At 40.2% G+C, this 14,847-nt stretch overlaps 2 protein-coding genes across 3 annotated transcripts; one reads left to right on the forward strand and one right to left on the reverse strand.

Moving 5' to 3' along the window:
* Positions 1-1,445: 1,445 nt before the first annotated feature.
* On the reverse strand, positions 1,446-10,966 carry lrwd1 (leucine rich repeats and WD repeat domain containing 1). Of its 2 annotated transcripts, none has more exons than XM_022738797.1 (16): positions 10,915-10,966; positions 8,512-8,633; positions 7,971-8,205; positions 7,244-7,363; positions 6,995-7,141; positions 6,811-6,903; positions 6,112-6,489; positions 5,457-5,571; positions 5,183-5,283; positions 4,651-4,861; positions 4,336-4,408; positions 3,782-3,925; positions 3,114-3,220; positions 2,813-2,974; positions 2,329-2,438; positions 1,446-2,096 (listed from the first exon to the last, which is right to left on the reverse strand). In XM_022738797.1, exons 2-16 carry the CDS (start codon positions 8,589-8,591, stop codon positions 1,944-1,946), a joined length of 2,229 nt encoding a protein of 742 aa, XP_022594518.1. In that variant the 5' UTR covers positions 8,592-8,633; positions 10,915-10,966; the 3' UTR covers positions 1,446-1,943. The 2 variants fall into 2 exon arrangements, with proteins under 2 accessions (XP_022594518.1, XP_022594517.1); XM_022738796.1 differs by lacking the exon at positions 10,915-10,966 and adding an exon at positions 9,762-9,809.
* Positions 10,614-14,494, forward strand: alkbh4 (alkB homolog 4, lysine demethylase). The gene is made up of 3 exons (XM_022738800.1): positions 10,614-10,731; positions 12,015-12,203; positions 12,633-14,494. Exons 1-3 carry the CDS (start codon positions 10,615-10,617, stop codon positions 13,152-13,154), a joined length of 828 nt encoding a protein of 275 aa, XP_022594521.1. The 5' UTR covers position 10,614; the 3' UTR covers positions 13,155-14,494.
* Positions 14,495-14,847: the final 353 nt, after the last annotated feature.

Genomic DNA, 14,847 nt, shown 5'->3' on the forward strand with positions numbered 1-14,847 from the left:
GCTGCCTCACTCACAGAGGTGAGGCACAATTTCACACGACACAGACTCATTGTGACTATAAAAAGGTATTTGTCCTGCCTTGTGATCTATTACACAGCTGATATTATGCTGAATGAAGGGAGTATAGAGCAGCTTGCAGGGGAATTAATTAGAAGGTGTGATTGAAGTGTAATTTATTTGAGCATCCTGGTAGCCTAGTGGTTAAATGTCCCCAGTTTAATTGTGGCCAGGGACCTTGTAATATAGTAAAAAAGAAAAACAAAGTCAAATCTCATTACAATACAGGGTACAGCCCAAATAAAATACACTACTTGTCCATTTATAAAATTCAGTCCTTTTATCCCCAATGGCAAATCATATCTTTTTTTTTTTTTAATTAAATGAAAAAAGTTCACATGTAACTTCACAACACGTGGAAACATGGCAGGTTGTAAGCACAGTAGAACTACTGTGGATTTAGGATAAACACAAGAAGCTTGTGCTGTGGGATATAAATGGCATTTATACTGTTCAGATCAATATAATTAGACAGCAGGAAGGAAGACGATGTAGTGAATCTGTTTCGTAAGCAGTCAGTCGCCAGGATGCATCTCCACTCTGCCTCTTTCATCTTCACAATGAAGTCAATACTGCTGTTTATATTCCTTAATGTTACCAGAGCATTACAAAGTAACAGTATACAGTACGGTCCAAGCCAAGGTTCATTCACATACAGCTGTTAAAAAAAACATGTACATTTGAAAATGAAAGAAAAAGAACATATTAAATCATAAATTGCACAAAAAAACAGACTTCCTGAAAATTAGTTTCACTTATTAAACCCGCATTTAGCTGCTAAATGCTCCACCATGTTCTCCAGCTAGTTGCCGTTCGGTCTCTCTGCAGGTATCGTACAGTGTTATCAGATCTTGTTTTTGACATGAGGTTGACGATAGGGAACCAAAACAATCAAAACAATGAGTTGCAACATGCTAAAACACTGGTGGGCTGAAGGAAACTGCAGAGGCTGGTGATATTTATCTGTGGGTTTATCACTATGAGCGACACCTTTTAAATGTTGCAAATATCTTGATATTTCCATGCTGGTTCCTTGAACACAAGTTCATAATTTAATAATGAGGCAGACAACTAGGAATCATACTGCAAGCATGAAATTAAACCGTGCCAAATAAAACCACACATTAAAGAGACTATAAAACAAGATCTAACATGAACATACCTGAGGCCAATTACTTTATTTTGTATAATCAATCACTCTTAAATAGAGTTGTTATGGTCTGCTACACATTTTCTGACAATTTTAAAGTTGAGTTGAGTTATTATGTGGAATGATTACATATACTTTTTTTTAACTGATAGCATGTTTTGTGGTTTTTGGATCTGATCTGGATCTTTTTTTTTTAATAAACTTTCAAAATAGATTAAAAAAATAGTTGTGTGCCACAATCAGTAATTCTCTTGCCTTGTTTATACTACTAATCACCTACAGTAGTGACTCTTCACTATAAAATTCTGCAAATTAAAAGTTTTACTTCTCAACATGAGATATTTTCATATAGAAAATAAAGAATATTGTTACTGTAAACCTTCAACCTATCTGGCTGCTACTTGCTGACAGATGTAACTGCAGCAGCAGCAGCATCATAAAAGCCACTTTCTCCACAAAAACGGAAGAAAATGATCAAAGAACAAGATCTCAGAGAGGATCTGTCAGTCTGTCTCTGTTAGACAGAGGTGTATGTGTATTGTTTCAGAAAAACACCCAGTTTGGTTGTTTATTCTGACATACGAGTTAGGTAATGGTCCGTCACATTTTCAGTACTGCATCTGAAGTACTACCTCACAAATACCAACATTTGGTACTCGCTTTTTTTCCAGTACAAAAACCCTTAGGATCTGCCTGACTTCCTTTAAGTCACTTCACAGTCTCATGGCTGTGCTGCTCAGGAGGACTCCTCCCGTTTCCACACTATCACCATATTCTTGTCACTGAGGGCCACCAGGTAGCGTAGCTCAGGGTCCATTGCTACGCTGTTGATGGAGGGGCCCTCTACTTGGCTGAGGCCCTTCCTTACCGGCATCGGCCACTCTAACACCTGCAAAAAAACAAAGAACAGTCTGTAAATTGTAGCTGATGTTTACCGTGGAGATTTTGGACAGTCATTTTACTGTTTACTGTTTGTTTTCTTTTACAAATAATCTTGGTCAACCTGGGTTTTTTTTTACAACCTGTCTGATTGCTTTTTAGTAATGTCACTGTGTTAACAGATATCAGCACATAACTCGGTCGCTACTATCAATAAAAAGACATTGAGAGGAGAAGGCTACCTCAGTGGGCAGTATGGGTTTCCCCATCTGGAAACTGTTTTTCTGCAGTTTGGTGACGTGGTACGTCCACAGCCTGCCTTTGTCGTCACCACACACTATGTAGGCTTGGCCTGAAGAGAGGGGAATGAACACACACACACACACACAAAGCAGATCATCGAACTGAGTTCAGAAAGGCTTTTTTCTCTGCCACTCAAACACAAAGCTCTGGTCAAGCCTCAAACTGAGTCACTGGCTTGTGGCCGGACTGAAGCATAAACACACTGTAACAAAGCTTGAAGAGCACTTATGTCCTTGTGCTGACGTTTGAAGGCAGGGTTGTACCACTTGTATCAAATTATTTTCCTATTAGAACTGCAGGCAATATAGTTTGGCCAGAACTCTTTGGCGCCCCCTTTCTACTCCAAGTGCAACAACAGATGATTGAAGATCAAAAGCAAAATGATAAATGCAGCTCTGCCGATGCTCGAAGATGTGGACTTACCCGGACAGGTGTTGAGCGCCAGGTAGGGAATCTCAGTGTTGGTCCACTGCAGCTCAGCGAGAACCACAGCACACACTGTCATGCTCTTCTTGTCAGGCCGCTGAGCCTTGGTCCTGCTCCAGCTCCACAGGTAAATGGAACCATGCATGTAGTTTTTGGAGGCTTAAGGATCATAATGAAGAAGTGCGACAGAAGAGAAAAAAAATGAAATAATTGAAAAGTTAGGGGCATGAATTAAAAAAAAAAAGAGGGCACAATATGAGCAAGGGTCATATTTTATAAATACTGCCAGATCACTTACCCACTATGTCATCAGTAAGAAAACTCAGGCCGTCAACGGTGTGGTAGTCGTGGTCTTTGTCTTCCTTCTTATATATGGGGAAAGTTATCTCCATCTCCTTGGACCGACTGAGGAGAAGTCAAACTCAACATCACACACCGTAAGATACCGGCAGCTCTATCCGTTCAGTTTTACACACAGTCAACAAACCCAGTGTCAGCACCAATCCAATCTAAAGGTTAGTCACTGCCGAACAAACAGATCAGAAAGTTCACTCAGGTGAAAATTAAAATTTTTCTGAATCAAAACAAAGAATGTCTCCTTTGTGAAAACCATTATACACTCTACTGTAACGTCAGCATTTCATTGTGGTATTCTATACTCATATTCCAACATGTTTCACCTTTAAAACAAAAAGGTTTTTTGTCATTTCGGTGCACAGAAGGAGAGGCATCACGAGGTGAGTAGTGTGTTGTATCAATGATGGATTTTAAAGCTTTTTTTGTCCTTGAATCTTTAATTAATGACCATTGTGAGTCCTAATGCATTCTTATATACACAATAAGTATCTGCTGCTTTTTAAAAGGCCTGGATCAGTCGTTTTGTAATATTGCCTCCACTCTAACTAAAGCTCTTCAAAGCAAACCGAAACTCATAGATACAAGAACACACACAATGAAAGTCTTTACCTTTTTGTGCTGTTGTTGGTACCGAGCTGTGTGTTGAAGCAGTACAGGCCATCCTCACAGGCAGTCAGTACCTGAGTGCTGGGGGAAGTGGGAGCGAGGCAGATGTGCAGGGGGGTGGCACTGATCTCCAACACCAGCAGCTGACTGGAGGGACGCACAGAGCAGAAATATTCTCAACATCACTGCCTGAACCTCTCACCTACCGTCCTGGACCCGTTACATCATCTTCAGCTGAGATTCACGAAGACTTCAAAAATATTATTTTTAATTCTAGCAAAGAACTTGAAGTTTGTGAAGATACTGTATGTATTACGCGTAATATGATGTAACAAGATGTCAGGCGTGTATTTTTTTCCAATCAAAAGACCTGTCCAAACTATGTATATATGTACCATATGAGTTATGTACCCATACCCCTCAGTGCAAACTGAAACTAATAGAGCTAAAAACAACATTAAATAAACAATTTAAAAAGAAGCAGTATTAACTTTCTGATCAAAATGTTGCTAAAGACAAATTTCTAGCTAGTGAATTATTCAAGCAGAAATACTCACACAACTTTGAAGTTGTACTGGCTGTCCACTCCACCGATGTCCCACATTACTATCTTGTTATCGTATGATCCCGCTGCGAGAGGAAAGGTGAAGGATGAATAAATGCTTGCTAGCGACACATGGAGACTGTTTGTGAAAGGACAGTAAAGTATGTCAAGTCAGGCATGAACCGACTGTGGCTGGTGCAAAAGGACAACAAGACAGGATGCATAGCCTCAATTCAGACTCTGTTGGGTAAATAGTGCCATTCACCTTATTTTCTACCTTTCTTTCTTAATATTGGCTGTTTATCTGTAGGAAGAAACCATGACTCACTGAAGAGGAAGTTTCCCTGGTGGTGGTTGAAGCGGAGGACAGACAGCGCCTTGCGGCTGGCTCTGAACTCCCCGTAGGCTACGTTGTTTCTGGGGTGGATCAATTTGACCAGTCCTCTCTTTCCACCTGCCGCCAGGATGCTGCAATGTTGAGCCGAGGCCCCGCCTCCCCTGGACATCATCACTGTGGACCAGGACAGCGAGAAGAACTCCTGTGGTGAAGAAAACACAGATACAAACAACATCAGACAAAAATCTAAAGCTTTTTTTGTGATATGAAAAGTCAATTTTATCCAGAGATAATGCCACCTGTGCTGCAACAGTTTTATCACACCTGCCATAGACCTGTAAATCCTCACAATAAGAAATCTAAACTTAAATTGATATGTTATGTGTGCTAAGTTAATTCAGAACAGCTAAATAATATGAGCACACAACACTCACCGAAGAAAATCAGGGAGATTATTTCCTTTAATTATAAATTATGTATCTTGCAATTATCAGAAACCTATCTCATAATAAATGGAACAGACCTCCCCATGAACTTTGTACTTCTTCATCACCATCCCCGTTTCACAGTCAATCACACAGAGTGAGTCTCCACCACAGGTTGCAACCAAACGGCTTCCTCCACCTGTCAATACAGGAACAGAAAAGAAGTTTATTTGTTTTCCTCCTGTGAACATAGTTATAAGAGAACCTTTGAAATGTATTTACATTTGGACAATTTAAACCTCCTTTAAAAAGGCCTTGTGGCTGCCCTGATAAATGTGAGGGAACTGTTTCTCTGAATATGGTCAACTGTACCGGTGGAATCTGGCAGCGGCTGGAAAGCACAGGCCCACAGCTGGGTGGAGAAATCCTCAGAGTTGTCCTGTTTACTGTGGCACTGGAGGACATGCAGAGGCTTCAGACACAGTGGCTGCAGAGGGGAGGAAACGTACACAAACAGGAAGATGGAGAAAGGGAGATAGCAGAGCAATGGGAGGAAAGGACTTTAATGACATGACATTCTGATGATACCAAAAATTGGGCATTCAGTGTTGAACAATGGAAAGAACAGTCATTTTAGTTTAGCGTGTGAGCACTAAACACAAAGTGCAGCTAGTTTTGCAGGTTTTGCATCCAATAGTTGTTGAGATATTTTAGTCTGAACCAAAGCAGTGGACAAACATGCTAAAAATACAATACTATAATAAAATGTAAATATGAAATTAAATAAAAAGTCATTTCTGATCCTTCCTCTAAAACATTTGGATTTCTCCTTAGGGGACCATGAAACAACTGTCATGAAAATCTGGACAACAGTTGTTGAGGTATCTTGGGTTGCTCTATGATCAAAAGATTTAATCATAGACATTTAAAAGATTAAAGTTACTGGAGCTCCAAAAACAGAACACACAAACTTTAATGGCATAAGAATAACACAGGGTTAAGTATTTAATAGCTGTATTTACATTACCTGTGTCTTGCTGCAGCTCTGTAATGTAGGCAGCATATCAGTGTCTCTCTGCAGTTTTGTGGCTTTTTTGTTGACATCTTCCTTCTGTTTTATCTGAGCTCCATCTTCTGTGGTTTGTGGCACCTTTGAGGCTCTTCTGGGTGTCTCTGCCCGTGTCTGCCCTCTGGTGGGGGTAGAGGGAGGCTGAACTGTCTTGCGGGGGCTCATCCTGACAGTGTCGGCCTGAGTCAGAGGTTTGAGGCGGAGGCTAGATTTGCGAGGACTGTCTCCAGCTGGTGAGACTGGGAGATCTGCACGCAGCCTTTTGCGAGGCATCAGGCTTATGTTGGTGTCCATTTCTGATGTGGTATTTTTCCTCTTCGTGGGAGTAGAGATTTCCTGAAGAATAGCAAACAAATACATGGTATGAACTTTAAACCAACTCCAGTACTAATCATTTACAGGTTCAGCATCATATATTTTCTATACTGTTTCTTGAATACATTATGCACCACTGCACAGAGGTTTGAATTTTCTCAGTATTGCCCAGTGCCCGAAACACCAGATCGGATCTATACTGAGCTGAAGCAGCAACACAGCAGTATGGAGGAAGCCACCAATACACTCTGAAAGCACTGTGCAGTTTGAGGATCACAATGACCATTCAGTCAGGTCTGCTACAGACATCATGTTAAAACAGGTCATCCTTCAAATTCTTACACAGTTCTCTTTTTTATCAGTAGACTCGCTGCTCTCCGGTTCCGTCTTTGGTTCTGTCAGAGAACGCAGGAACTCCTTAGCGAGAATCTCCACCTGAAACCAAACAGAGAAACAGTTACTAAAAATGACAGAAGGCAACACAAGAAAAATCTCACTCACAATGTCTGTAACATCCTGAACTTACCTTCCATTTGGTGAAGTCAGTGACTGAACTGGGTCCAAATTTAATCTGTTGACGGGCAGTGTTGACAAAGTTTGTCTCCAAGGTGGACATTTTCTCTGCTGTCATGGGATCCGGGAGAGTGAAGCTCTTCTCCCAAAGTGCAATTATCTGAAAATAACCAAAGACAGTTTGTACAGTGACAGAAGGAAGAGCCTGCAGTAAACATTGGATTACTGACACAACAGTCAAAATAAGAAAGTAGTTTCATACCCTCGTCCTCAGGACCTCACTGTAGACGCCGCGCAGGTGGAGGGCATTAGCACCGATATCTTTACCGTTGTGAATCCTCAGGTTGGGCAACAACACCATCAGCTTGTAATTATCACTCACCTGAGGAAGGAAAGCAACTTTAACTATCAAGCCTAAGACCTACTGAGGAGTGCATAAAAATGCAAAGTTATACTCCTTTTCAATCCTGTGAAATTGGCCCGAAAAAAAATGACGTCAGTCTTTGCAAATGGAAATTATCTACGTGTTCATTTGCATTTGGAGCAGAGATCCGATCACAAGTGGTCACTCCAGACACATGTTAATGCCAGGTGTGAATTGATGAGCTGTCCACTTGTGACTGGATCACCCAAGACACATGCTAATGCCGGGTCAGATAGAGCCGGAGCTGACATAATAGACAGACAACCATTCACAGCTACAAGCAATTCAGAGGGTTCAATTCTAAATTTGCATGTCTTTGAACTGTGGACGGAGACCGACACAGACACAGCAAGAACATGCAAATGCAATTCAGCCGGCTCGTGGAATTAAACACAGAAACTTCTCGCAGTGAGGGGCCACTGCTGACCACTAACCCACTGTGCCATAAAAAGGATTTGTATTGAATGAATTAGCACAATGGTATGGTCCTTTTTAATATATAATAGAGACGACAAGACGAGTGTGAACATGACATTTCTGCTCAAGAATTACTGTAAGCCCTCACAGTGATATAAAGGTTGTCCTCCGTCTTGAGCTCTTCCAGACTGCTTAGAGACTCCAGAGTTGTAACATCCTCCATCTGGTTGTCGCTGAGGTCCAGGTAGCGAAGTGCAGGCAGCTTCAGGTTCTTGGGCAACTCCTGCAGTCCGTTCCCAGACAGATCCCATCGCTCGAGGGACTGGAGACGGGAGAGCAGCTTGACTGGCAAGTCCTGAACCTTTAGCCCCAGCTTAGATAGACTGAGGAGCAGAGAGTGTGAAGTTAGTGTTCGGGTCAACATAGTGTGCAATCAAATCAAATACAGGGTTACTTAATGATTATCTTAAGACCGCTGTGGCAACTTTTCTTTCTTTTTTACCTCAGTATTATTTACTTCAAAACTGTAGTTAACACTGGGGTTCCTCAATCACATACATAAACAATATCTTCAAGTCAGGGACTTCTTGAAACTCATATGCATTAAATAACACATACAAATAAAGGGTTCATTAGCTGAGACTTTCAGAACAAACACTGGCATAAGGAGAGAAAAAAAGCATGCTTACTTCAGTGTCTTGATTTGCTCCAGTTGTTTGGTTTGTGGAGAGCCTTTCTCCAGTAGAAGTTTCTCAGTTATTTTCTCCATTGATTATCCGTAGGGTGGAACACAACTCAAAAAGAGAAACAACTGTAGAGGAAGGATGGAGTATTACAGAGTTAAAGAAAGAATAATGTCTGCGTGTGATGTTGTCTGTTTAACCTCTGTTCAAACCCAGCCTTGAATCTTGCTGGCCAGAAGTGCTCTGTACCCATAAATGTACTGGGGTCTGCTGACCACACCTTGACTGCACTCACACATTGCTGGTGAGAAATTCAAAACCTTGAAGTCAGAAAAACTGGTTTCTGGTAATTCGCCCTTTAATTGTAGGAGTATTAAAAGGCACCGTACAGAGTATCTGACCACTAATGTTATGTTTCGATGGGCAGATCTCTGTTTTGTTAGTAAAGAGTGCTCTATAAGCACACAAGGACACATGGGTGCGGCAATACACACCCCCTGTTGACGGTTTCACACAACTCCACCAGTCATACAAGACACAGTGATCCTTGAACTGTTTATGTTTAGGCCTGGTCTCTTTGTCTCACTTGGTTACTATACTATGGATTTTTAACAAGTCAACCATGTAAAACTCTGCCATTGCTCATCTTTTCTTCAAAATGACTGCCTTACATAAAATGACTGGACTCTCATTCTTCTTTTAAATCTCCTTGCTCTAATACATATAATATTTACAGTGGAGTGTCATTGTTTTCCTTTCTATGGTACATTGCTTGGGATGCTCCTCTGTTTTACATTTTCTCTTGTCTTATAGAATCTGTTTGAATAAAATGTTTCCTGCAATATGAACACACCTTCACTGAATGTATATCAGAGAGTTAACACAGAAAAGGGTCATTTACTTAGACAAATAACCAAACAACCCTCAAAAAGTTGAGTCATAATTGTAGCTTTAGTATACTAACAATAGCGTTTCAGATACATATATAAACTCTGTTTTCATGTCACATTATGTTATATTTGTTGAGGTAAATCTTGTTAATTCAATGCGAAATGTTTTTCTTAGAAACAGCAGTTCTTAGCTAGCCACGCTGGAAGCACCGACTTCCACTCTCTGTGTATATAAGCCAATAAGTTCGCATTATAAACAATAACCCAATTATTCTTGACTTTTAGTAAACGTCCAAACCGTTAACTTACATAAGAAAACATCAGGTTCATGATTTTTGTTTTAAACTCGTGGATAAAATAGCTTACCAATACTTCAGCGACTTCAGTGAACTTACTGCCCCTGTAGAAACCGAGCTTTCCCGGGGAAACTCTACGTACATCCGGTGGGCGTGGTTAATATATCATGTGTTTTTTTTACCCTGAGCAGCAACTGCCAGGCAAATTGTATTGCCCCCAATTAAGGCTGGATTACCAACCAGACAAATGCCCTGTGGCCAAAGACCCCCGGAGGCCCCCCAAAACACCCTGGTGAACATTTAGGTCTATATAATATAATTAGAAATACTATATCAACTATGTCAGGTCCTCTATCCTCTATCTATCGAATACACTTATTTATGGAATAGTCTCGACCATGGACCCTGGCATTCTAGTTTTAAGACTTTTTGATCTTATTCTGTGGATATGTCTTGTGTTATTGAGTTTTTTTTTTTATCAAACTGCTTCCATTTTGTCCCTGTGTTATGTAATTAACACAGAAAGTGTGTGTCGTGTCAGTTAGAGAAACTAGACAGTCAGTTGCTATAGGTCAGCCCTTAAATCTTTGTCCTTATATTGTATTATTTGTTATGTTATTTCGTATTATGTTTGTTAATTTTATCAATTTGTACATTTTTATTCTTATTTAGTTATTGTTTTATAAGATACTGCTGTTTCTATAGATTCAATTCTTGTTGTAGAAATGTTGGATGGTTAAAAAAAATTACTCTCATCTATTAAAAATACTTTTACCTCTCATCTTTTAATTTTCTTGTCTAAAATCCTCAAAAACTCACTAATTCATGCAGTTGATGGTGAATGAGCACACAGGCTCCGTTAGGTGGCGATATTGTTCTGTTTAGTAGGTTAGCCAACTATCAACAACAGAAGAAGCTACAGGATGATGGCACCTGATCGCAGTGACGGTGTTACTTCATGTGCTTGTAAAGGCATCCGGCGGTGTCTCATGTGTGAAAAGTTTAAGGGAAAGGGACAGCTGGAGGCGAGTGAACCTCAGGTAAATATTTTCGACTGAAAACTATGTTTTACTTTGTTTTTATCAGCAGCAAAGGGACGCAACCATTGCTAGCACTGTTCGCAACTTAGTACGGGTGCCCTCACGGGACAAACCATCCTGCCTCAAACAGTTATTACAGAACTACGGTCATAACTTCTAAAACAAAAATACTTGCTGACTTACCTCTTTAACTACCAACTGTTCTCATTATAACAAGACACACTGATATGTCAAGCCACCCCGCAGTAAGCTACCTAGTTGCATTTTTCCACATTTATTGCCATGTGCCCACTAGAAAGCAGTGGCAGAGGAAGTAACCAGAACCTTTACTTAAATAAAAGCATTAACTCCACAGTGTAAAATACACCATTACAAGTAAAATTCCTCCATTGACAATATCATTCAAGTTGAAGTGTGTAATTACAGTCCGGAAATCAAAATCAAGAGTATTCAATGTAGTAAAATGTCTGTTACTGGTGCGTTAATGTGTGAACAGCATTTTGCTGTTGCAGCTGGTTGAGGTGGAGCTCATTAATAACTATTTTTATATAGGACCGAAACTAATGAGCTTGATTGATCTTGAGAATAGTGAGAATTGCACATCACAATTTCCCAGAGCCGAAAGCAACACCTTCAAACGTCTTGTTTTGTCAACCAATAATGTTGTTTTTTTAGTTATTAAAATAAATGTGGAAAATCCTCAAATTTGAAATGACAGAGCCATGAATTTTTTTTTATATTGCATGAAAAATTACTTCAATCAACAGCACAAATTTATTCTCTGTCACTTGACAAATCAATGGATAAACTAATGGTTTCAGCTTAACATACTGTTGAGACGTAAAATCTATAACAAAGCATCATATCTTATAAGCACTTCAGCTGTTTTGTATTTAAAAAACCTTAGTCTGTAAAGCAATCATATGAATGTAGTTGAATAAGAAGTTACATGAAAAGAAGATACTCAAGTACCTCAAATTTGATGCAATGCTTGAATAAATGTAGTTAGGTACATTACACCACTGCTTTTTGTTTATGTCAGTACACTGTAGACATATGCTGCTTCACTGCATGACTTTTTTACATTTCACTTCCTAGACAGGAAGTGGCTAAAGTTGAGCACCTTTTTTGAGAAAGACATTAATTCAATACAGTAAAATTGTGGTTCATCATCAAGACAATATCAAGAGTGCTATGTCTTGGTAATGTAGAGCAGATGTAACATAATAATAATAATAAATATTATTAAATATTATTATTATACTTTTTTTTTTAATGTGAAGGTTGTACATCATTTCCACTACAATCCTGAGACGGGGCTTGCCATTTGCAAAGATGCTGAGGCTGCATCCTTCCCCTTTCCTGGTGTCTTCCTGTGGGAAAACTTCATATCAGAAGAGGAGGAGAGGGAGCTGATAAACACGATGGACCAGGATGTGTGGAATCAGTCCCAGTCTGGTCGAAGGAAACAGGTAATGTGGAGCATATGGTCCAATGAAAATCAGTATTTGCTTGTCTAACTCTGCAGATTATAACATATAAATCTAAATTGTTAGGACATACCCAATATGTGTGTAACATCAATACATTTGTTATTAAAACATTGTTTAAATGTGTAATGGTTATATGTAAATTCTCGCAAACTTGATGTCAGTACGCCACAATTTTTATCCTCATTTTATAGGGTCATTATAATTTAGGGATGTTTTATTCAGTCAGTGACACTAATTACACACACACACACACACACACACACACACACACACACACACACACACACACACAGACACTGACACAGGTGTATCCTGTCCCATTCACATAGATATATCAACACTAACAGGAGAGTCAAAGGTGACTATCAATCATGAAATAAACAAAATTCTCCTCTCCTATTGTTGCAGGACTTTGGTCCAAAAGTGAACTTCAAGAAAAGGAAAGTGCGTGTGGGCGGCTTCAGTGGACTCCCTGCTTTAAGCCAAAAACTAGTGCTCAGGATGCAGCAAGAGCCAAGTCTAGCAGGCTTCCAACCAGTGGAGCAGTGCAATCTGGATTACCATCCTCAGCGAGGCTCCTCCATCGATCCACACCTAGATGACTCCTGGTTGTGGGGGGAGCGCCTGGTCACCATCAACATGTTATCAAACACTACACTAACCATGTCGCTTGAACAGGGTCTGCCTGAGTTGGGACTAGGAGAGGAAGTCCGTGTAGCTGTGCATCTTCCTCGCAGATCTTTAGTCGTGTTGTACGGTGAGGCGCGACATAGGTGGAAACATGCAATTCATAGGGAGGATGTTCATGAGCGCAGAGTTTGCAGCACTTACAGAGAGCTGTCTGCCGAGTTCTTACTTGGAGGGCAGCAGGCAGAGCTGGGAGTTCAGCTGTTGAACATTGCTTTGAGCTTTCAAGGAACTCCGATATAAAGTAATCAGATGATGCAAAAAAAGATTGTACTACCAGAGTCTAGACTACTTGCACATGTCTTGGACTGTGTCTCATTTCAGGTGTGCCTCCCTAAACAGTCCTTCTGTGTCCTTCAGAGGGCTGAGGGTTTGTAGACTGAAGCTGTGCTCCCTCACCAAACACGACAGTCTACAGAGGAGTCACAATACAGTCGTCGTCAGTTCCTGCCAACTTCAAAATCGACCAGTTGACCAGTGCACAGTGGATTTTGGAATATGCAAGACTACAAAGGATACAGTTGCTGTGGCTCAAAATTAGGGCAAAAGAAGAAGAAGAAGGAGACGACCACACATCTTTGCTGCTTTTAGTGCAGCCTTTGTCTTGAATTGTGGACTTAAAAAAAGAGGTGGACACTGAAGCGGACTCTGGTTCTTTGGCTATTTGACTTGTCTGGTCCCAATTAATATTGAAACTATCATTCTGTTTGTCAAAAACCTGTCTCAGGCAATTTAAGGTACTACAGGTTTTGTTAGACCCGTGAGTCAACAATGCTGCTGAGACTTAATAAACTGATAAGTCAGAATCTGCTCAATGAATATTCAAATGTTAAATACTACTGAGGAGAACTGTCGTCCAACATTAGATCAAAAAAAGGAACATACAGTGTTTATGAGGTTGTTGCACCATGAGCTTCCAGAACAGCGAGAGCGCTCCTTCATTTAGAGTATTGTGGTGGTGTCCATTCAAAGCATAGAAGCTTTAGTGAATTGTTACATCATATGGGAAAAGACTTAACATCCTCTATAAAGCCAATATGATGGTGAAAGCAAAAAGTGATTTGATAAATTAAACCACACATTTCTATCGAATGGAATAATATAAATTTAGTGATTAAATTGTAGGGTTTTTTTCAAGGTTTCAGACCTGCTGTCCTTCACAAATGTAACTGTTAGTATTGTTGTCAACAACATGAATAAGCAGTTGACGCCAGATACAGAAAAAAATTAACTATTATTGGTTACATAGAAATATGCTAATAGAATATACTGGTTACCAGTCTTTTACACTAATATATAAATGCGTGGAAATTGAATTAAAACTTTCAAAGTCACAAAAGTGAATCTAAAGAACTTCTGTCACCTGAAACTACTCTGTACTGCAGCTGTGCTTGTTTCTCTTAAATTATCCTTAAATGGATTAGTAGTTGCAAACCCTCGATCTGAAGCTGTTTGCACAGTTTGTACAGGACAAGAAACCCATGCAGAAGGAGGTCCAAAGACTCCAGACCAGCTGTCTTTAGAGACAGTATTTTCTGCAGTCCTCTCTCTTTTTCATCTTTGTATTTTAATAAAAAAAGAAAATTCAGCCCAACACACTTTGCTTAACTTTTTCATTATTTAGAATGTGCATTTACATTTACTGCAGTGGTGACTGGAACTGAGGTGTCACAGATTTCAGTGCAGTGTGTCCATGCTTGGCTGTGACTCCTTCAGCTGTAACGTGAGGAAATAGCCACCCAGAAGCAATGCTGGCTCCAGCTGGACCGAGGCCGAGCTGCTGCAGCCGCTGCAGCCACTGAGATTCATCATAGTAATTAAGTGGTTGTTGATGTGAACGTCATCTCTCTGCTGTGCTGCTGCAGCTCACATGTTGTCATAGACACCTTTAAAGGACCAGACCAGGGTCTGAATGCGCCTCCCAGGATGCAGCTGC

The sequence above is a fragment of the Seriola dumerili genome, unplaced genomic scaffold (assembly GCF_002260705.1).
Source record: "Seriola dumerili isolate Sdu_G_001 unplaced genomic scaffold, Sdu_1.0 BDQW01000040.1, whole genome shotgun sequence".
Classification (NCBI taxonomy): domain Eukaryota; kingdom Metazoa; phylum Chordata; class Actinopteri; order Carangiformes; family Carangidae; genus Seriola; species Seriola dumerili.

Bases quoted from the DNA above. Each gene is read 5' to 3' on its own strand.
- alkbh4 (XM_022738800.1), top strand. From the start codon at position 10,615: ATGATGGCACCTGATCGCAGTGACGGTGTTACTTCATGTGCTTGTAAA. The intron at 10,732-12,014 runs GTAAATATTTTC...TTTAATGTGAAG, and splicing joins TGGAGGCGAGTGAACCTCAG to GTTGTACATCATTTCCACTA. The intron at 12,204-12,632 runs GTAATGTGGAGC...CTATTGTTGCAG, and splicing joins AGTCTGGTCGAAGGAAACAG to GACTTTGGTCCAAAAGTGAA.
- lrwd1 (XM_022738797.1), bottom strand. From the start codon at position 8,591: ATGGAGAAAATAACTGAGAAACTTCTACTGGAGAAAGGCTCTCCACAA. The intron at 3,926-4,335 runs GTGAGTATTTCT...GCGTCCCTCCAG, and splicing joins CAGTACAACTTCAAAGTTGT to TCAGCTGCTGGTGTTGGAGA. The intron at 2,975-3,113 runs GTAAGTGATCTG...ATGATCCTTAAG, and splicing joins TCTTACTGATGACATAGTGG to CCTCCAAAAACTACATGCAT.